The sequence below is a fragment of the Motacilla alba genome, chromosome 2 (assembly GCF_015832195.1).
Source record: "Motacilla alba alba isolate MOTALB_02 chromosome 2, Motacilla_alba_V1.0_pri, whole genome shotgun sequence".
NCBI lineage: Eukaryota > Metazoa > Chordata > Aves > Passeriformes > Motacillidae > Motacilla > Motacilla alba.
This window is the reverse complement of record NC_052017.1, coordinates 133,320,312-133,344,387: the sequence shown is the minus strand read 5'-3', so window position 1 is coordinate 133,344,387 and position 24,076 is coordinate 133,320,312. Positions and strand designations below refer to the sequence as shown.

Below are 24,076 nucleotides of genomic sequence, written 5' to 3'. Positions count from 1 at the left end.
CCAAAAGGCCTGGAGAACCCAAAGGAAACAGTGAGTAAAAAAAAATTAGTATATTTATACAGACATATGCACGTGAGTTGATTCATCTATTCATCCCTGACTAAAGTCTACTCTTGGTTTCTACTTTAAACATGCTTTATTATTATATCCTAACAGTAACAGTAAAACCTGAATGTTTCAGTACCTTGCCATTAGTGATGTACTTGCAATTAATTTTCAGAAATTTCTCTGTAAATGCTTCCTCCTCTTCGGAGGTGGATGATACCACTCTTGAAGGACGAACACATGCATGTGCTGGTGAAACAGCTGACTCCTTCTGTTGAACTCCATCTGAATCCTGAAAAGAAATATAAAGAAATAAAGAAGAACTTAGCAACTTGCTTTTTTCAATATCAACTTCTGGAGATTTTCTGCTGTGTAATTTGACCAGTCAGGTCACCGATGGGTAGATTATAAAAAGTCCCCAACGGGGACTCAAGGATTTGAAACTGACCACCAACACAGCAAACAGTGTTAAAGGCCAAGCCAGATGGGGGTGTGAGTAACCTAGTCTAGTGGAAGGTGTCCCTGCCTATGGCAGAGGGGTTGGAACTGGCTATCTTTAAGGTCCCTTCCAACCCAACCTATTCTATGATGCTACAAAAGATTAAAAAAACAATCACATACACAAATGGTGAATAAGTTTGAACACAATGATCCTGGCAACTTTTCTGGCCCATGTTTTACTCTACGTATTCAGTTCACATTTTTCCAGTATTTCAACAAGGCTGCTTTGGAACAGTGTCAAGGGCCTGGCTCTAGTCAGGGTAAGAAACATGACTTCCCTCATCTGCTGAGCCTGTCATTTCCTCACAGAAAGCAATCAGTGTTGTCAGGTATGATATAGCCTTGGTAAGTTCCCTCTGGCTGTTTCCAACCATCTTTGTCATTCACATGCCTGGATTTAACCTTCAGAGGTTTACCTTCATTACTTCCCTGGGAAGATAATAGAGTTATCTACCTCACTGTCTAACAGTATATCCAACTAAGTAGTGAACACAGAACCCTACCAGGGATAGGACAGACAACAAAAATTTGGTTTTCAAACCAAAGATAAACAAACAGACAGACTTCACCAAAGCCTATTTTATAGGCACAGAAACCACATCTGGAGCTTCACCCACATCTAAAGACTTCCATTTCATGCATAATTGCTATTTTTAGTTACTAATAAAATATTACTATTTTTAGAAAACAGGAACTCCCATGTTCCCTTTGGTTTTCTGCTTTCCTGTTCAGTTCTATTCACTAGTACAGATTGCAGATAAATGCCTTTAATCATATCTAGGAACATTATGCACAACTGTTTTCAGTTCATCATCTCTCTGGCACTACTTTAGCCTTTGCCAGCATCTTTCAACCTTCATTACAGATCAACCAAAAAACCAAAACAATATACAGAACACTAAACTGAATTTTGCTGAAAAAGCTAATCAAGGTACAATTAGGAAACAAATCTCCTGGAGATTAATTCTCCTTCTGCATGTGCCTTCCTACTGAAAACTACAGGGTCACTTTCATGAAACATAACTCAGCAAGTGGCTCTGAAAGTGCTCAGCTGATATCCAAGGCCACTCTGAATAAGCCAGCTATTTCTCATCATACTGCCAACATGACAATCTGAGATCCCAGTACGTCCTGGGAACATACTGGGAGAGGCAGAGAGATGCACCACCACAATGGTAGACTTTCCAATTTAATGATGATGCCCTTGTCACTACGTATTATTCTGAAGTGGAATTTAAGCTTTATAGGTAGCAAAGCATATAGGATCTTCTCAAATATGTGCCTAAGACTGCTGAATGAAGAAATCTTTCAAAATCCCAGCAGCACCAGAAAAGCTTAAAAATCTAAGCTAGTTCTTACATAGTCTTACTGACAGCAACAAAACTATTGAAATACACAATGAAATCTTAGCTTAGGTGTAGCAAAATTAAAACAAAACAAAAAATAAACTAACAAAAAAAAAAACCTACCAGAAACCCCCCAGCTTTAACAAAAAAATTTGCAGGTCTTTTATCAGCCACATGGCTGTGGTAAGCTACTCCAATTTTCAATAAAACAGAAGAACAAGAATAGAACATGCCAGTTTATTTCTGACTGAACGGGCATTCAAATATTTGTTAGCCTTCTTATTAAAGTTGTAGCAAGAAATCACTGATTTCTATTAAACAAAGCAGAGAGAAGACTCCTTTACATTACACAGACGGAAGAACAGATCTTTACCTTCAAACATGCTCAAATTTAAACTGCATTTCTGGAGTAAAAACGGGGGGACAGTCAAAGAAGACAGAAATCAAGAGCGTATTAGAGAATGTATACTAGTATTCGCTCCTTCATAATAACAGCAACCAGCAAAAAGAGAAAAAACTAAACATGAAAGACAGGTGCTATGATGAAGAACAAAACCCTCCAGCCTTAACTGCTCACATGGAAGTTGAGTGCCTTTTGAGTTGTTAGAGAAGACTGAAAACAAAACCAAACGCACACAGACCACACTGACAAGTACAAGTAATTTCTCTTCCTTGATTTTTTGACAAATATTTCTTCTTTCCTTAGATGTGCTTTCAAAGGCCTCAGAACCAAAATAATTATATTACTTATTGTCTCATTACTAATCTGACCTTCCCTGAAGCATTGAAGAACTGCTTGTGATGATCCACGACATGTAACAAGATACTTTATTGTTACATAACTATTTTGTGGACCAGCTAAATTAAATTTAACATTCCAATTGCTGCTAGCACGGGACTGACTACACTAAAAAAATCTTTTGCAGAAGAGGTTTTTAAGTATTTTCATTTACTTTGTTTCTTCTACACTTGCAAGTTTTTATCTCCCATAGGAGCATACAGACAACAAAAAGTTTTCAAAAAAATTACAGATATGTTTACATCTCCTTATCTACTATATGCTAAGAGATACACAAAATAATTGACAAAAGAAAGAATAAGGTATTTTTCTGGCATGGAATCTGTAGGAAAAGCTCAGATTTCCAATAGTAAAATTTATAATTTTTCCCTCTAGTAACTTCTTACAAAATATGTTAGTTACATGGGTAGGTCTTTCTGAGACTGATATAGCTAGAAGATATATGATACAAGAATGTGTTCTTGCAGGCGAGTCTGCTTACTGTGCTACACCACCCTCAGTTTGCCATCAAACATAAAAGGAATTATTCAGCACAAATGACAGACATAAGTAGTGGCATGCTAAGACAGAGAAAAGATATGACAGCAAAACCAAACAGTGATTCTCAGTAGAAGGGCCACCATAGACCTTGTCATGCAGCTGGGGAACCTCATCAGCAACAAAGCAAAATCTTCATATTTAAACTTGTCTGGACCAAGTCATATAAGCAAATGCTTTAAGTCTCAAACCTTCCTAAATTTTGAGCATACAGAATCCTAGAACAGATGTTTGACAGCTTGACTGAGTAGTGTCAAAAATATGCTAACAAGAACATTTCTTATTTGAGAGGAAAAGATAATAACTGGAAAAGAACAGTGGTGATGCATGAAGAAGCATCCAAATGAGATCATAGCTGCAAAAACTGCAGAGCAGCTCAGGCTCAAACACTGAATCTTACTGGTTGGACTGTTCCCTATGGGATGCTGCTGACAGCAAACCAGTGTTCCTGGAAAGACACACTTCTTTCTACAAGCCAGCTCCTACCCAAAACTCTACATTTGAGTTGAATTACAGCACAATGCATGTGGCTAAACATTTTTAGCATTTTGAAAGTCTACAAATGTAGAACTACTGAGTAAAAGTCAGCTACAATTAATTCTGTATTAGTCCTTCACCAAAACCCCCCTTTTTAACTTCATTTTGCGAAATGAAACTAGAGAACCCTCTCTGACACCTCTAGAGCAAGCAGGAGGAAACAGAGCATTCCTGCCAATACATCTTTTCTGCCAAAACCGTCAATAAGATTAGAGAGAAATGTTTAACAAGCTCTGAAATGTAACAAATACAGAAATGCAACAGTAACTAATGTGTGCAATGACAGTATTTTGCTACAAGTAATTTGCTTTCAAATCAGTTTTCACATTGAAAACTATAATTTACAAAGATTAAAATCTTGTATTTACTTTTTTAAATGAGCCATTTTACTTTCAACTCCAAGTACTGTCTAATACTTTCTCCCCAAAATAAAAGTACAGTTTAAGAAGAAAGCATAGCAGCTGTAACATTTATCTTGTAAGGGAAAATTAATTTTAAGGAGAATAGGTATACCTACATTTACTGTAGCCTTGTCAAGCTCTGCTTCGGAAGATGTAGGTGATAGGGGACTTACAGGACTTAGAGAGGGGGAGCTGTCCACACTAGATATGTAGTCTGGGTCAGGAACATACAAAATCTATAAAGAAGATATAATGTAGTTAGAAGTTAGTTTATGCTTTCAGATTTACTTTAGATTTCCCACCAGTTAAGCTATAGTTACTATGCTTTCTTGAAATAAGCTACACAAAACCATTTCTGCTCCTGCTGCTTCTAAAAGAATTATGAGTTGAGGGGAAAAAAACCACTAAACAAAGTACTTGAAATTTTAGGATTTCAAGCTTTAAATGCTATATTGATACAATTTTGATTTGCAGTCATAATAGCAGAGGAAGAAGTTCAGATAGAAAGCATTAAAAGTATACAGCATTACAGAAATAAGAGTGTCTGAGGAAGATGTGTCCAAATATTTCTCTTGCTATGACTCTACTATTTGAGCAATAAGGAAACAGACTAACTGAATATAAAAAAAAAATTCAACTGAAATTATTCACACTTTCAATACATTATTTTAGCCACGGTAGACATTCAATCTACCTAGAGAAAGTTCTGCAGCAATCAAAAATGAACACAGAACTTCATCAAACAAAGGGCAAATGCCAAATGGCTGATACCCACAGCTGACCACTTGTTTCCACTCCTGGCTTTTAAGGAGAAGTGAAAATTGAAGGCAAAAACAGGAGGAGAGGAAAAAAAGGCAATGGTGACCTATAATAAGTGAATGGTAATTCAAATACTGCTGGTAAAAAATCAAGTTTCCAGAGCAGAACATAAACATTATTCAATTTATTAAAATAGAATTGCGGGCAGTAACACACAGTCACGGAATGTTGTTTGTAAGCTCTGCCCTGAGTGTGTCTGCTGAGCTAGAGTTCATGAACAGCCTGCTATATTTGCAAAGCAACAATCTGGCTTGTATCTAAGTGTTATTATTGTACCATTAAGTACATCTGTTTCAAAAGTCCTCTGATCTTATATAAGGGACACAGGTAGCTTCCTTACATGTTTCCTCTCAGGCAGTTATTCAATAAGCACAAGGAATAGACTGGAGAAAAAGGAAAAACTCTTTTACAAAGCCAATAAGAAAATCAGTAAGAGAAGTACTTTAGCACTCTGGTAGGAATGAGAACTATAGTAAAAGAGGACTTTGTTGAGTAAGTAACATACATAGCGTAATAGTACCTGTCCAGGAACGACTGCTCTGGAGAAAAGCTTATTTAATTGAACCAGTTCATTGGGTGTTGTATCAAATTTCAAGGCAATACTGTTTAAAGTATCTCTTGTTTCCACCTGTATCAATTGGGGAAAAACAAACAAACAAAACAGACCTGTAAGAAGTTAGTTCAAATAGTGGCTTACATATTTTAGCATGTGTAGATTTACCAAGATTCCAATGAACTTTAATACCTTTATTTCTTATGACTGCCCACCCCCCAAAAACACAACAAAGCCACCCAAAAAAAACCATATCTATCCCCTAAATATTAGTCTACTGCAACCCCATGTAAAAGCACATGCCTTCCCACTTTGTTTCCAGTGGCCAGAAGTGTCAGTCACACAGTCTGAGCTGTCGGCTCAGCTACTGCACCAGAACTTCTGATCTACAAATGCACTGCTGGTTATCACTGGGCAATACACCATTGTGACTAGGTTCACAGAATGATTAATTCTCCCTCTTCAACTGCTTTTCTCCACTTTTCACCTACAGAAAAGCTGAAGAGTTCTCTCTATAAAAATAAACACACCCTCTTACTATTGAAATAGGCTTCTGCTTTGACCCTGACTTTTAGGCAAAATCCATCACTGAGAAAATGCAAAAATGCTGAAGCAAAGCAGGTCGACTACTATGACAGCAGATGGAGCATAAGCATTTTGAGAAAGTGATTCCCAGCCAAGGAAAGCATTTTTTTTAAGCTCAGATTCTGACCTCCATCTCCCAAAGTGTAGTCAAAATTACTTACTAGAAGAAAGCAAAAGGAAAAAAGTTTTACACAGAAAGACTATTTCAGAATAAAGAATTCAAAGCCTTAGTGATACAAGGTGATACAAGGAAACAAACAACCAAAAGGTTTACTGCATAATGGCACAAGACTTCATAAACACTGTACCAGGAAAAAATAGATTTTATCAGTTAAGACAAGATGAAGCTATATAACTTAAAGATATATTTGCAGCTAAATGTAAGTAGACCTAGAAAATTCTTTTCCATATAGTTTTGTAAAGATGCACTTCTCAACCTACATTCGCTAACAAAAGGATATAAACATTGCCAAAGAAAAGGCAATTAGCTTTTTTAATATAGGACTAGAAACCTACTTCAAGATTTTTTATACAGGAAGCCAGTAAGCTAAACAAAGCAGCAAACATCTTTCTATGCTAGTATTTCGAGTATGGAAGACTGTATTGTAGTAGCTCTCAGTCATTCAGTACTATATGATCACAGATTAAAAAAAAAAACACAAAACAAAAGAAGAAAAGAGTATTTTCATATGCCATGCTTAACTGGTACTACAGCAGAAATCAGAACAGGACTGTAACAAGACCAGATATGTACTACATGCTTCACAGACCATAACAAAACTAACCACCAAATCACTGAACAGCAAAATTTCCATCAGAAGCTCTAGATGATACAGAAAGTTTGCTAAAACAAACTGTGAAGTGAAATTCAGAAGTTTTGCCTCAGTTTGCGCTCACATAAATGTTGAAGGGCAACAGCTGCTAGGTAAATATTATGTATCACCTAATCATTGAAGCAGTTGAGATTTTAGACCAATTTATGACATAAAACAAATTAAAAGCATTCAAACCACAAAGCTTAAGCCCTTTTTAGCGCATATTCACTCTTTACAGCCTCCTGAAATAAAAATATCTTATGAAATAGCTTGGCAACTAAAGGGTTTATCTCACTCATGAGAGACACACTGGCAAGTATAAGCTTCCTTTTTGTCTGGCTGTCAAGTTTGCACAGGCAAATTTCCACACTACATGGGACTTTAGCGACCAGCAAAGGTACCTTCTCAAAACGATGACACTGCTCACATAACAGAGACTTACTGAAGTATCTTCCTAGATTCCAAGGCCTATTTTCCAGTTCTCAGGCCCTCCTACTGTTCTAAAAAGTAGAATCCGAACAGCCAAAACCTCAAAGAATAACTTTGTAGAAAAGCAGGGAACTAACAAGATTTGAATAGTGCCACCACATACCATGGATTCCCAGCTTTTCCCTATCAATTCACTACCACAAGAGAAGGCAAGAAGTTATTCCTTCCCTCTCAGAAAATAAACTTCCTATATATTGAGGAAGCTACTTAAATGCTATTCTGAATGTTAAAAATATTATATAAATATTTGAATATTAAATCTTCATTGAGAATGCACCCATGTTTCTCACATGCACTTATGCATAACAGCAGACAGAGAACTTCAGCCACCACTGTCTCTGGTTCAAACTGCCTTCATTTCCCTCAGATCAACAGATGGTAAAGTTATTAAAAACTTTATTCTACTGGTATTTTAATGAACTTTACTGTAATTTCATCTCAACAGTCAGAATTCACTCATTCCTCCATTAAAAACTAAACATCAAATACATATGGATCAGAGTGCAGAAATATTTTTTTTTAAATTTAAACACTAGATGTACAAGAGTCGGAAAATCAAACATAGTTTAAGAGCATTAAAACACTAACAAAATTAAACAGATAGGAAGACTAAAAAAAAAACCAACGGGTGAGAACAAAAGGGGGCAAATAACACAGCTTTGGCACTGTACCTAAGCCTTTAGAAATAACAATTAGTTAATATAGTTATATATGGTAACAGGCCTAATTTATATAGTATGCAACATCAGTAAAACAAACCCTGTAAATATCATAAAGCCAACTTCAAAAATAATTAGTAAAAGACACACATGAAGTAACATCACCATTATGATCTATGTTTCCATTATTCCCCAAAGCAGGTTAAAAGATTATGACAATGGCATGCTCAAAGAAAAGCGGCAGCCAAAAAAGAACACACTCCTTGGGTTTGAAATGGAAGAGCCAAGAAATTTTAAAAAAAACTATCACCAAAACTCCTAAGTGCTTAGCTTTCTAAATAGCATGTAAAGGCTTACAACAGCAATAGAACTTGTGGCACCAGAAGAGAACCCTTAGCACTCTCTATATACAGGCTGAAAAGTCAGTCTCGAGGCTATGGTCTACTAAAGGCTTCTGCGATCTTCCGGAATTGATACTGGGCTCTTTCCTTAACCTGGACAACATAATCTGAGTATTAAATACTTACTCACTACTTCAGGAGAGCACAGCCTTCAATCCCCAGAGAGATAAAGGGAGAGCTTAGATTAGACACTCCAATAGTCATAAACCAGATCAGCCATTTCAACTACTCACTTGCAAACATTTTTCTAAACAAAAATCAAACCTATCTGTAACTAACCACAATTACTTCTTTCTTCTCCTCAAAAGGAAGGGCAGTTAGAAGGCTTTCACTGAAGTCACAAGACTACTAGCATGCTACAATCACTGGTGTCAGTAAGTAGCACTCTGCTCATGCTCCATTACCCACAGCTGGCTCTTCTGACTCCTATAGGCAGGCACCATTTGTGTTTGTACAACATGGAACACAAAAAGCTGAAGGGGAAAACATATGGCTTGAGCAGCAACTGTAAATTCTGAAATAACAGGCAATATCAACTTGCATCTAATATGCTGACTCACATTGAGAAAAGGATGAACTCTATAAAAGATATCTGTCCACTTTCTGAGCAGTATCAGCAAAAATAAACCACTTTTTTCTGTATCCTTTAGAGGCAGTTCAGGACTTACTTCTGTGTATTAGTACCATATCTGTTGACGTCTTCTCTCTGCAGCTACATACAGAACAGCAAGGTTCAACTTTCCATGCCTTGGGAATTTTCAATTAAAATCTTAAACATTAACTGCATTCTGTCTTTAGCTTTAAAGAAAAAAATTACTTTATTGTTTATTTGTCCCATAGTAATTTTTTTTCTAAAAAAATTCTGGTGTGAAGTCTACTTCATATTAAAACCCCATAGTCTGCACAAGTGAGATGCCAACTCACTCCAAACTTCATGAATACAAAGAAGACCTTCCCTTCTAAAACCATGTAGCCACTGGAAAAATGAACATATTAAATTATCTTTAAAAAGGCAAAAAACCCCACTAATTTCACCAATGCTGGAAGGTGAGAGGGAATTTGGTTTTTGCCTTCACTCTCTACTACTTCTCAAAGAAGCAACACATGCAGGTACATAAATACATGTGTGTGCACACGTGTGTCGTCACTGTGACAGGAAGTAGGATGAAGTCAGAAACAAGACACAAGCACACCTCTTCACATATAATAAAATAATAAATAACAACAGTAGCATATTACCAAAATAGCTACCAGACCTCTCTTACAGTGAGCATAAGCTCAGTTCCTAAAGGTTATATATCTGTGCATTTTATTAAAATATATGCACACAATATTAACCAAACATGATGCTACTCAAGTGTTTCACGAGCTTCATGAGTGAAATGTACAGCAAGACCTGACAGAATACAGTATTTGTGAAGCTGAAATGCACGATGTTCCATACATGCAATAGGCTCCTTTAGAAGGTGGACTAAGTTGAATGACAAACAGCCTTTGATTCCCGTGAATCATCTTTTTTGACTCACAAGGAAGTGATGCATACTTCAGTACATATTAAGAAAGCTATTTTTGGATCTAAAACTCCACCTACTGGAACACAAAAACCTGCAGAAGTACATGACAACTTGACACAAACACACACCAAGTTAAAAAAAGGAAAGCTCGTTGCGTTTACTTTGCCTGGAATGTTACATACCAAAGTGAAAGCACTCACATGGTGGCAAGAGCCAAATTACTGGATTTACTGAATGTGGATGCCAGTAATACAGAGCTACACCTGACTGTTTTTCACAGGTATTTCAGATGAAATGGAGTTAATATAACATCAACAACAGTCACATTTACATTAACATTCTTCAACTGCTAGTATCTAAGCAGCAGGAATTTCTGTTTGGAATTCCAACTTCAAGGAAGTCTTTAGGGCAGGCTAGAATTATATTCAAATTCCAATAAAAGGCACGCTAATGAAATGCTTCTTGCTCCACTACACACACTCTGTCTCTATCCAAAAGACTATCACAGCCCTCTCAGTACTTAAGCAATTATCACAGCTTGGCTTAATGTAACAGAGTTAAGTCTTTCCTGTATCTCTTATTCTTGGAGTAAGAGAACACCAAGAGGTCAAGTAAAGACTTCTCATAAAGCAGTTGTCATTTTTATTTAACATGTCCAGCTTCAAAAGCATTCAAAGATAACTGCGGCAGACCATCCCTGATTTAACATCAACTCTATAAGCATTATTTATGGGCTTAATTGTATTTCCAGTACATAACACAAGACAGATACTTCTCACTTCTGTTTCCCTTAGTAACCACAAATGTGAAAGCTGACTGCAGCACAGTTTGAGGGTCATTTCAAGAACAGAACAGGGAGAGAAAGGCTCCATTTTCAGATACTGATGCAGAAACTGAGTTATACAGTAAAAGGCACAGATCTACGGCAATTATTATAAGAATACCAGAAAGTCAGTATCAAGACAGAGGTTCCATTTCCAACTTTACTCTGTTATTTCTCCTGACAGCAACAGTTTATTAATAATGCTGAAAGCAGAGAACTTGCACATAATTATATAACTATTGTTATTTGTTTCTAACTAGTTACCTAAAAGTGAACCAGTCAACAGTTTGATTAGCTTGGAATTTCTAAGGAAAAAAAAAGGCACTTAAAGGGAAAAAACAGTATTAGTACTACCAGCTAATCCCCTGATTTAATTTCTATCAAACTGAACTATCAGATACACAGAATTCTAACATTAAAGGCAATACACATGATAGTTTCACTTATATTTTGTAATGCAACTTTTTAGCCTGCATTTGCTTTGCAGTAACATTTAACAATAAAGCAGTAACTTACAGAATATTCAAGAGTCCCTCTAGGTTTTTGAAAAGACATTCGTCGCCCATCTTTCTTGTCTGGGGTCTTCTTCTGGCCAGCATCTGAAAAAAATTGAGGCAATGTGTGTGTTAAATTCATTTTCCTCTCTCAGTACTGTCACAGGCTGCTGACTACAGCCCCGTGGGCAGACATCTAATCCACCAGTTACACAGCTTACTCCTGCTGATTCCAACAGACACCAGCTGCTAAAATAGGGACTTCATTCCTCTGCAATGCTTTAAGAATTTGACCAATACAAACAACTGATAACTGGAAACCAACTAACTGCAGAAATACTTGCTGCTATCCAGAAAGCAATTAATGAAGACTAAATAGGACATTGACCCCATCAGGCAAGAAACATTTCTGGAATTGCTGTGTTTGATTTAGTATCATACCCAGTCTGCTTTCACCTGAGGGGAGAAGATCTTGAGTTCCTGCATGTTTGATCTAATCACTGGAGATATTTTGTCACTGTTTGATAAGTACAGAGTATTTAAAGCTTTTTTATAAAATAAAGAGCATCGGTATTAAATTCATAATTATCATATCTGTAGCAAACACACAGAGCTAGTAAATAAACACTAAAGATTCTACATAAATTATACAAATGAAAAACTGGTTTTTTATTGGAGCACTGTATTCTGATGTATTCTGTATTCTTGCTTGGCCAAGCAAGCAACCATCTGTAACTAAAGTATACTCTATTATTTTATACTAACTGGCTTGATATTTATGATAATCACGATGCACCTGTGTAGTTATATGCTTCAACAGAGAGCACATACATCTCTAGAAAAGTGAGAGCTTTAGTATCTACATCTATACACACACAGATGGATTTTTTAAATTAATCTCCTCCACCACACGGCCTCCACCTTTAACAACCAAGTATCTGCTATTAAGGAGCCCAAAATACTTATGTGAATGAGACATTAAACTTTCATGCTACAATGGGATTAGTTATACTCCTATTTTGATACATTCATTTTTTTACCATAATTTACTCAAATATTTCAAGTCAAATTCAATAGAAGCAAGAAACCTTATAAAATGTATTCTTAAAAAATATTTTAGCATGGCTACATTGAGAATAGAATATTTAGTGTAATCCATTTAAGCCTCACCTGAAGTACTAAGGAAACATGCTACAAACCAACAGCATCTTTAGTGCACTATTAGATTTAATTAGTATCACAACTCCAACACTGGAAGAGACTAGACAAGTATCAGCAAAACTTTCCTACACCACCTCTCAAATTTCTACATGGATAGCCAAAACTATCAAAATACAGAGGGCAGGGAAATCACAATGCAAATTACACAGCAAGTTCTGCCAAAGAAGAAGCAAAATGAAATCTTGAGGGGGAAAAAAAAATCCACAAGAGGAAACCTACCTCAGAAATATCTTGTATTTGCTAAGTAAGACAAGCTGCACAGGACAACAAAGTAGTGATTTCTAGCATACCCAACATAAATTCTGTGGTACTCTTTATGTAGATTAAAAAAGGATATAAATTTTGGTCTAATTAATCATACTTTCTATAGCCTGAGGAAGAATGCATCCATACCTACAACTGATCTATGGATGGTATTCATTTTTATACGTTTTTATAGCTATGAACAACATTCAAGACTAAGCCTACTTCTACGAAGTTTCTAGCAATTCTAAAAACTTACACACTAATTCTGCACACTGCTACCTTCATTCAATACATTAAAAGGTACTTCTTCCCTTATTTACTAATAGCAGCTTTTTAGAACTTAGTTGGAAGAAACATTCATTTCTGATTATATTCATAATGTTTAAATGTACTACAAATGTCTCTGAGGGAAATGAAGCCAACTCAGTAACAATAAAATACACTAGAAGTTTGCGTGTAGGCTTAGCAGCAGCCCATGTTCTCCTTGTCTAGGTCAAATGTTTTTGTTACCAAAAATTTTACCTGACCTTGCAGCACAACAGGTGCCTCCTCAGCAAGCTACAGAAAACCTAACAGTTGCTTGACTGTAGCTGTTCCAAATTTTTCAGCCCTTATCAAAGCTTTGCCAATAGCCTAATTATTTTCTTTCAAGAGCAGTCTGGGTCAAATAATCCTAAGAAAGAGAGAAAGGATGCAACTGAAAATAGACTGATCTCATCCAGGATGCCATACATGCCTTAATAACCTATAAATGGAGAACCCTTATTCCAGAACAAGACACCTTCTTCCCCTCCTCCCCTCCATTAGATGGAAGTAAAGAAGCCCCATACTACAATCAGTTGTATATGGCCCAATATAGTTTGTGAGGTTTTTTTCTCAACCCAACTTTAACTTTCTTTTTTCTTCTTACTGGCTCAAATGTCTGAAGACCTTGCAGACAGGTGCCACTCAAGAGGTCAAGATAAATTATCTTCTCCCTCTCCAGTAACTGAGCAGCAGAATGAAGTCTTGCACAAATACCAACTTCTTTTCCTCATGACAGAAATAAGAATGGGAAATTATTTGTTCTTCCGAGCAGAAGAACCTTCACTGCTGCTTTAGACTTAGAATCACAGAATGATCATAAAAAAACTGGAGTTGGAAGGGACTCACAGGGATAACTGTGTCTAGCTCCTGGCCATGTCTTAGACAACATCAAGAATCACATCATGTGCCAGAGAGCATTGCCCAAACTCTGGCAGTCTTGATGTTGCAACCACTTCCCTGGGGAGACTTCCAGTGCCCAGTCTTTCTCTGTTTGAGGAAGCTTTTCTTAAGACCCAGCCTACATCTCCCTTGACACAGTCTTATGGTGTTCCCTTGGGCCCTGTCACTGGTCAGAGAGAGGAGACCAGTGCCAGTCCCTCCTACTTCTCCCTTCTTGAGGAAGCTGTACGTCTCTATGAGGTCCCCCTCTTCTGCTCTTCTGCAAGCTGGACAGACCAAGTGACCTCAGCCACTTCTCATATGGTTTCCATTCTAGGCCATCAATCTTTGGAGATTTGAGAGAACTCTGGTAACTTCAGGAAAGTATGATCAAACAGAGGGCAGGGGTGGGGAAGACAGGTCTCTGTTGAAGGCTTCTTGTAGGAAAGCCAGGAAAGCTCCTCCCACAAGTTTTACAGGAGTTTATAGTCCACAGATAGGGTTTTTGATGTCCTCCCCTCCCATACCTAAGGCAGTAAATCCTACCCTTCCCATTAGTGCCCACTTCCATTCCTTCAGTCTGTGAAGGCATTACCTCCCCCTCACTATATGGGTACAGATTCAAGTGTTTCATAACCTGACAAGATGTAAGTCTCCTGTATCAACAAGAGATGGAGGCAGGCAACACTGTGCTCCATGTGTGCTGACTACCCAGCTGGCCAAGCTACCAAAATCCACACCTCTGCCCACAGCCCAAGTGCTCAAGCTATCTGTTCATACAGAACATATCAATTTTGACCTAACCTCTCAGAAACAAAACTAGGACACATTTCAGCTGTCAAAATAGGTCAGGGCAGTAGAAACATGAATTCAACCTCCCTGATGACACACTACAAAGCCTCTATCTCTCACTAAATGAGCCAGCTATTCATTTTTGAGGGCAAAGTAAATGCATCTTTCAGCCATTCCAGTGCCCCTAGCATTCTAGGAAGCACATGCAAGCAGAAACAACTGCCAGCATAGAACGCAGCAGTCTACAAAGTTCTCAAACCCAACAAGAGTCTGATGCTTTAATTTTACCTATTTTCCAGGTAACTGTTGCACAGGCACCCGTTTTGTTAGGTTACACACAACCATTGCTCCATCTACCAGCACCAAGCCAGTGAGGCTAACAAAGGCTGATGCTCTCAGACCACATCAAGAAAAACTTGACACCACTGACCACACTTAAACACAACCTCAAGAGTCAAGTAACTTGTTTAACATAGGATCTGGGGTGCTGCGTTATCAGAGCTCTTAGTTGTGCTGTTTTAGATACAAACAAGACAAGACTTTTTGTAACATCAGGATTCAAGCTTTAATTCTCAACTACCTCTTCACAGGACTGGGCGGGCCTCCACAACAGCTTGAAACACTGAAGTCAAAAAGGGCATGCCAGATCCGCAAATGACAAGAAAATATTTCAGCTAGGATTTAAAATACTAGAACTAGAAAGATGCAGAACACACTATTCAAAATTACACAAGACCAATTTTTAGTCTGAATGCACAGGCTCAGAATCTTGAGGTTAAATGACTGCAGCGTAAGAATGATTACATTTGATCATCCAACACAGAAAGGAGGACTTACTGTTCCAATATACTTATACAAAATAGGAAAAGGGGGTTTATGAACATGTTTTAGGAAGATAGAGTTTTCAATAAGGCAGCTTTGACATTAAAATATTAATTAGTCAATGGCATTCAACTCGAAACAACTGAAGTCAAATCCTAGCATTTATAGCAGGCCTTCTACAAACTGCCCCTATATGGCCCTGTGCCACTGAATTTTGGTTGACTGAAAATATTCTTCTGGCATTGACAGCTCAAATTATTATGACACGACTGGCATTTCTCATTTCTTAGTATGCCACCTCAGCTTAATTGTGGAACTCAAATTTGCTGTTCATTGATGCTTTTAGCACATCCTTTGGAGTTCTGGCCCTAAGAGCTGGTACAGGTAAGGATCTGAGCAGTTCCTGGTTTGTGAGGATCTACAAGCTCTGCATAGAGCAAAATGAATTACTTTCCTTTAACCTTCTTGCCTGTGTTAAATCTCAACTTGCGATGTTTCTCAGCTGCTATGCCATTCATTCCCATGTAACAAAAATAACAAAAATCACTTTTTTTCAGAGAAATAAATTGATAAACCAAACAAGTATCCTCCAAGAAAAAGCAAATAATCTGGACAAGTCCACAATTACTGCAAATGGTTTAAAATTAATGAATGAGCTTGAAGTATCAAGCTCGTTATGATCAAGAAGGTAAGAAAAAGATTATTCATCCACTGTCCAACACCCCAATAAGAACTGCACATTTGTGCATCAGAAAAAAGGAAAAGGCAGCAACTTTGTCAAATTCTTGTCTAGGACACAGTTTTTCACAGGATCTTAAATATGAAGCACATATGGGATAATGAATCAAAGTAAGAAAAGTAGTCTGAAATATTTTCAAATACTTCTTTATTTAGCAGTGCATGGAAACAACTCGCTAATTGATAAAACAGGAAGCACAGATATTACATCTTTATTAGATTAGTTCTGCCCAATAACAATTAGAGCATTATAATCTATTCATAAAGAAACAAAAGAGATTAAAGTAGGAAATCTTTATATTCCAAAAGACCTGGTGACCTGACTCTCCTAACAGCAGGGACTACATTTCAGTCAGCAACTGTCTCATTAACCCTTCTCCCCTCCTGCAGTTAGATATGCTTACAATAATTACAGGAATATTATTTTCAGTCATCTTCCAATGTCTTAGGAACCAGACACAGAGGCCCTAACAGCAGCCTACAAGATACTCGTAGTTTGCAGTTTTTTAGCCAAAATGGTAGGCTTTCAGACCAATGCAATGTCCTAATGCCTCCTTCAGACTCTTCTTGCTAAGCAACTGCTATTTATTCTGATTCAGTCTTTCCAAGTCATGCTCTCAAAACTCTTGATCCTTATCACTGCTCTTCACATGATGCTTTTGTTCACATTTTTCTCGAGCAAACCCCCAAGCTCAATGAATCTGAGACCTTGCTAATGTTGCATCAGCACGTTGAACACATCAAAATAGCTTTTTCCTGCAGAGATACATCATTAATCCAAGGTAATTTTGCAATCCCCCTTAGACACAACACTCTGCTATCCAGTCAGATGCACAGCACATAGGCAGAAATAATTAAATTTATGATCTCAGGAATAAAAACAATTAAAGAGAAACAAACTTAAGACAGGACACTTCTCCAAGTGCCTAGGATGTGCTCTGTGCATGATACTCCTGGTATGTGCATCACATGGGCTTCCTTCTAAAATAAGATCTCACATTCAAAGTAAACAGAAATGCTTTACCAAATTTTCAGATTACGCCACAGTATGTCTTAACCAACAATAAGTTTCCTTTCCTCTTCCATTTACAATATACATGTATACACTTTAATACATTAGAAACCACCCAACTCCAATCTCCACCTTCTGTGAAATCTCTCTGCAGTCCAAATACATCTTTTAATGGAAACTTGCAGAAATCTTGTCTGCACTATTGATACAGCAAGTCAACTTTTCCAATAACAACCTCTTTCAAATATTTAAGCCCATTTAGTCATACATGCTGAAGCCTTCCCAATATCACATCAGCAGTTTGACCATCAAGCAGCAATATCAAGTTATACCCTTACATATCTTCAAGAATTTACACTTTGCCTTATCATACTTAAGCCCATGACACCTACCCCTTTCTAAGGGTTCAAAGTCAGTCAGCTTATCCTGCTGACTTGTGCACTACAACTGCTCTGCTGTCATGCAAAGGGATCTGCTCTGGATGTGGAGTCATTCGCAGAGCCTCAGTAAACATCTTACTGAACAAGTTTATTGCGTTAGGTTTGCAGATAAATGGAGGACCGGTCAACATACATGATGGCAGGGCTGCTGCTCAGCAGGACCTGGACAGGCTGGGGAGCAAGCTGAAAGGAACCTAATCAAATTCAGCAGGACAAGCCTTCTGCACAGGAAGGAAGAGCCCTTGGTGTTGTACAGTTGGCACTGCTCAGCCAAGGAGCAGCTCTGCTGAAAAAAAAAACCCAAGGGTCTTGGTAGGCAGAAGCCAAAACAGGAGACAGAAGCATGACCTGGAAATAAGGCGGGGCCAACAGCATCCTCAGCTGTATTACTATGAACAGAAGTCAGCAGACTGAGAGCACACCTTGCACTGCAATGCTTTTGGATTTAGCATCTCTCCCCCTGCTCCCATTCAATATAAAGAAGGCACAGATAAACAAAACTATTTTGGTGAAGGGACACCAAGGTAGCTGGGGGCTGTGAGAAGAGGCCAGGAAAACAGAGCCTCTCCAGTCTGAAGGAGAAGTGGTTTTGAAAAATTGTAAGAGCAGCCATGTTGTACCTTCTAGATAGCTTTCCCAGAGGCGTCAAGATGACAGAGCCAGCCTCTCCAGTGGCATATAGCAGGAGAACAAAAGGTAACAGACAAAGAAGAAACAAAAGCACTTCTGAGTAGAAAGAAAGCAAAAATCCCTAAATGACCAGTGCAGCTGCACAGTTTCCATCTCTGGACGTTTCCAAAGCAGAATAAAGCATTGAGAGACCTAGCCTGAAGTCATCATCTTCCCAACTTTAGCAGGGTTAAACAATCTTACTTGCAAGTTGAGTTATCTGTAAGTATGATTCCTTCCATTTTTCTGGCAAGCAATACAGATACATAAGGCCACCCCATCAAACCAAGCCAGAGTGACATTTACACATATAACACAAGGTGTGTTGGTTACTGATGAACAGAAGATTCATCCATGTAGTGACCTGAACTGCTGCTATGAGTACACAGGTTCTCAAAATATCACCTTCTAAACTGTTTGAATGTTAGAAATGGAAATTAACCAGAAAAATTAAGATAAAAACACAACCAATATAACACAGTAAAATAAAAATGTAATACACTCAAAGGATATCAGAAAAAATGTTTCAGTCATCTGCTAGATTAGTATATAAACTAAACTTCAGTTAAACATTCAATACATCAGAATTCTGTTGAACAGCAAAAACTGGATAAAGAATTGTGAAATATGTGAAAGATTCAGTGAAGAGGAGAGAAATAAAAATCAGGAGAATGGAGAGGTATATTAATGAGATCCCAATGGACTAGTTTTTAACACAGTTCAATTGCACATCAGCAGACAAATTCAAAAGGACAATCAACAGCAAAGGCTGTGTGAAAGGACACACAATGAATTCTGAAGTTCCAAAGCTTGGACGAATAAAAGCAGGGAAAGATGCATTAGTACAAAGCAGAACCTGAAGTAAAAGATCACTTAACATCACATCTACCAAGGGAATACTCAAGAAATCCTGCACACTAGTAGCACAGAAGTCTGAAGAAGAGCTTGTGCATACATTAACATATCACAAGATGACTGAGTCACCAGCTTGATACATTCCAAGATCACATTTGCTTCTTATGCCTGTACCAACTGAATTATTTTCAGCCATGAAAGCAAAGCATTAGCGTCTTTGTAAAGGGTGTTGGTACATTTCATATGTGTTTCATCCGGAACAGTGTGTACAAGAAAACTCACAGAAGTGCGTCTCTCCAGTTTGAATCCTCATTCCTACTTTAACATACACCTGGTAAATTCTTAAAAATGAGGTACTGAATAAAGATGAAAGGAGAAAATAACCTGCCTTATTCTTATATTTGCTTTGTTCTAAGACAGATTTTTAGAAAGAAAGAAAGATACTAACTTTACAGAAGAATTTAAGAATGTATTTTAAGTTGGCACTGCACATTTATCCTTCTAATGTACTGCTGCTACCTTGACCATAGTACCGAGGACTGACAAGCCACAGTTTACTGGATACACTGTGATGGTAACCTTACCAATCCAGACTCCAAAGCTGGTATGAAAGAAATGTAAATAAGCCCATAGGCCAGATGGTTCAGAACTGAACAATCAAGTTGAACCTGAGGGAGAAAAACAACAACAACCAAAGTTTCAACCAAAGGCAGCTGTAAGAACTTCCCTGACAGACTGGTTGAGAGGAGTCTCTGAATCACTGATTTTTATTTAACTTCTGTACTTAATGAAAGACACGCTGAAGGAAGTCAGCACTACCCATGCAGTGTACCTTCTCCCTCCACAAAGTGAGGTGAATATCTAGGAGGCAAGACACATAAGACTCCAGGTGCAAAAGTATAACCTCACAGAATCAAAGGGTTATTTAGAAGAGAAGTCTCTTGGATACATTTACTCCAGCCTCCAGTTTGAAGCAGAATTATTGCCAACATCAAAACAGGTCAGCTTAAAGCTGTCTCAGTAACAGACCAGTCTGTGTGAAGTTTTTTCGATAGTCCTATTGTCTATTTGAACCTCATAAGCTAAAACTCATGGCTGCTGCTCCTCTTGATCTCCTAGCACTGATAAGAGTGTGTCCCTCTAGGCAGATATAGGTCATAATTAGATTACCTCTAAGGTGCTTTGGTCTCCCCTCTGCATCACTAAAGCCCAGCTCCCTCAACCCCGCCTCACAAGTCATATTCCCTGTGCCCCTAGATAAACTGGCTGGACCCTCTGTACCTCCTCAGCCGCTCTCCTTAACAGTGGTACACAAACCAAAGAGCACATTCAATGTACAGCCTCAGCAGCACCACAGAAAAGCAAAACCATGTCCCTAACTGCTGGTCACACTTTCCTTACACAGCAAAGCAGACTGAACTACAGGATGTGCTGCTGGTTCATTTAAGTAAAAGGTTTGTAGAGGTAAGACTCAAATTAAAGTTAATCTTCAAGTTAATTCTGCAGAAAAGATAATTCTTAATCACATATTCCCTAAAGCCTTGAGTTGCATCTCAAAGCAACTAAAACCAAATGAACTTCAGCATGCTAACTTCTATAGTACATAACAATAATCAAGAAAATGACACTGTTCTAGCTAAAGTTTCAAGGTAAATCCAGGCTTGAACACTAACTCATCCTATAAATTATCAATAGATTATATTTAGAAGTTATATTTCAAAGCTAACAGGCCTTTTTTAAAAAATAACTTTACACTCTGACACTGAGAGTGTCTTTACTAAAGTCAGATGTTTTCTCTTGAATTTCTGATTATATTTGCATTTTTATCCTCCATCACAACCATTAAAAGACCAAAAATCTTTATAAAGTTCTTTCACTCTCTAGGCTGCTGACACAAACAGTGTAAACTGGATAAACAGGTTTACAGTCTCCTATGGCACTAATCAGTACACACTGGAAGATTTTCTCCCCACTAAGAAATACTATAGACTGTTCTGACTATAGACTGTCCAAAGAAGTGATTTAAAGCACAGCATTTGAACAGACCTGCCTCCCTGAACTTGGAAACCTGATAGAAAAGCTGTTCAACTGCTCAAATAGACAAGCATGATAATAGTAAAATTATTAATATTACATTAATTAAATTGAGATACTTCATTGTAGAAGCTAAAAAAAGTTGGTTTTTGTTTCAAAGAAGTTGAAACATGGTTTTAAGGCATTTCTGAATAACTGTTCTCTTAACAAGTAGTGCACAGTCGCAACTGAACCACTCAAAAAAAAACTCAACCAAAAAAAAAAAGAAAAAACACTGAAAGCCCTAAGTGGGGAAGAAAAACTACAGTAATAGGTAGGCCTCGATTAAGAACACTGCAGAACTAAGCATTTGGAGCATTTAGAATCTGCCATTAAGTCTTAAGCTAATGCCAGGGGACCCATCTCTAATTAAACAGAGGTTTGATTTCAAACGAAGCATTGTAATCATTGTTACAGCTTCCACAGCACCCATTACCAGGGCACAGGTGGTTTGTAAAAGCCAGCAAAATGCTTGACAGAAGAACTCTATAGTCACAAGAGTTTGTTTTTGCCCATAGGTGATAGAAACCCTGTGAAAGGGAAGGCAGCATAGGAAGGCCAAGGTCTACTTGCCTTGCACAGCATGCTTCACCTAGGTGAGGAAAAAGGTGTGTTAAAGTCTGTATATGCCAAGACTCACCTGCATTCCAGAACTTGTAATTAACACAAATTTTAAGCATTACATTTTGAAAGCATCTGAGAAGATATATTTTCTGCTCAATACTAGAGGAAAAAAAAAAACCCAAAACATTACAATTCAGTCTGAGTTAAGCCTTTCTCCCAGAAGAAGGAGGGGAAATTGAGCCTTTCCCTCCAAGAAATCCCATGTATCACAGGAGACTCTTTATACTAACAGCTGAACACAAGGCCTTGTAAGAGATTAAAAAGATGCTAAAGCATTTTACTGCCATTTTGGTTCTGCAAAAAGAGTGTAAATAATGTTTGTCAAAAAGTCTTTTAACTGTTTGCAGAGGCCTTATTCAAGGTACTTCATTTCACTGCTGAGAAACAAGTTATTGTCTCTAACACCCCCTGTGTATGTTGTGGGGAGGGACATGAAATAAATAAAGAGTGGCAATGTAAATATAGCCAGTTACCAATTATCCTTTCTGTGCAAGAACTGTGACCCAATGCACACAAGGAAAAAAACATCAACATCTGAACTGACTGCATGGGCATTCCTATTACCACACTGTGTAGCAGACCTAGTTTTACCCTTCAAGGAAAATAACTATTTTACTCTTCCATAATAACCTACAATAACAAAGAAACTTAATCTGGTTTACTATTTTATTTCAGTAGAGACTTGACTTCAACCTCACCTACAGACTATAACAAACATTCATGCATCCACTGCACACAGAGCTTCTCAAAACAGGGAAAAAAAAAGGAAAATATTTACTATTCCTTGTATACTCCTCTTTATTTATTATAAAGCACTTTCATAAACTTAGCTTCATTTTTTTTTCTTTCCAAGCAATCATTTGTTTTTAACTTCCAATCAATAGCATTACCTCTCTAGAGTTCTCACTGCATGCTCCTCTTCTGCATGAACAAGGGTGTGTGCATCTACTGACCACCCCTCCACTTTTCATGGTATTTCTTGCCAATGTAAGTGCTCACATCAGATACTTACAATACCTATACCAAGAGCCACAAAAGCATTATCAAGAAAAGGGGTGACAACAGCAGCCCTCTTCCTCCCAGGCACAGGACAAGGAGTCACCTACTATTGTCTCCTGACTAACCTGTTTGGCCACTGAGTGGCAGAGGTACTACTTCTGCCCTCAGCATCCCCGAGCCAGTCTACTTCCCAGTAATGCTGCCCGTTCCTCAGGAGCACCTGAGAGGCAGAGCCAACCTCGGAGACAAAGGACATCGCTAATTGAGGAGCTTGTGCTCCAGGTGCTTTCCTACACCCTGCTCTGCAAAAATACCAGGAAAGGGAAGTTAATAAAGGAAGCGTAGGAGTTGTGTCACGGAAATCAGGAAGACCTTCAGTCGGTTTTCTGCTGTTAGACGCAGCCCCGGTGCAACCGCTCCGCGGCGCGGCGCCAGCAGCGCCCGGCCCCGGCCCATGTGCCGGCCCTTCCCCGCCCGCCCTGCGCCCCCTTCCCCCGCCGCCTCCTCCCTCTCGCCGTTCCCGGACCGCCGCTCGGAGCCGCCCGGGAGCGGGGCACCAGCCGCTGTCGCTCTCCCTGACTGGCTCGGCTGCGAGCCCGGGACGCTCCCGGCTGAGAAGGGACCCTCTGCCCCAGCTGCTCCCGCCTCTCCCCGAAGCTCGCGCACTCCAAGAGGGCTCGGGAGGGGCGAGGAGCCGAGCCCGCTGCCCGGGGAGGCCCGGGCCGCCCGTTGCCCGCCGTTACCCCCCGGCCACCCCCGCGCTCTCGGCCCCTTCCCCAGCGGTACCTGGCGCCGGCTTGGCGGGGCCCGGCTCCCCGCGGCTCCGGCCATCCTGGCAGCGGCCGTGGCGGAGGCCGCCGGGCACGGCGCCCCAGAGTCGGCTGGCGGTGCCGCGGAGCAGGCGGCCGCCCTTGCCGGTGAGGGCGGTCAGCGAGTCCATGGCGGCGCTACCGCCCGGGGGGCGCCATGGCCGGGCCGGGACCCGCGCGCCACCGGCCCGCGCCGCAACTTGGGCAAACTTTGGGGCGGCCCCGCCCCCTTTTAAAGGAGCCGCGCCGCCGCCGCGGGGCGCGGGCGGGGCC

At 39.1% G+C, this 24,076-nt stretch overlaps 1 protein-coding gene across 10 annotated transcripts in view; it reads right to left on the bottom strand.

The window, feature by feature from the left end:
- OXR1 (oxidation resistance 1) overlaps positions 1–24,076 on the bottom strand; it is a 259,358-nt gene that overhangs the window by 49,246 nt on the left and 186,036 nt on the right. For 6 of the 10 annotated variants that reach the window (XM_038127438.1, XM_038127444.1, XM_038127442.1 and 3 more), the window contains 4 exons: positions 11,341–11,423; positions 5,506–5,613; positions 4,283–4,402; positions 185–337 (listed from right to left, as the gene is read on the bottom strand). In XM_038127438.1, the coding sequence (XP_037983366.1) occupies positions 185–337; positions 4,283–4,402; positions 5,506–5,613; positions 11,341–11,423 (464 nt within the window). Of the gene's footprint in view, positions 1–184; positions 338–4,282; positions 4,403–5,505; positions 5,614–11,340; positions 11,424–23,780; positions 24,022–24,076 lie in introns of those variants that run through there. The other 4 variants (XM_038127445.1, XM_038127450.1, XM_038127447.1 and 1 more) reach the window with 3 other exon arrangements.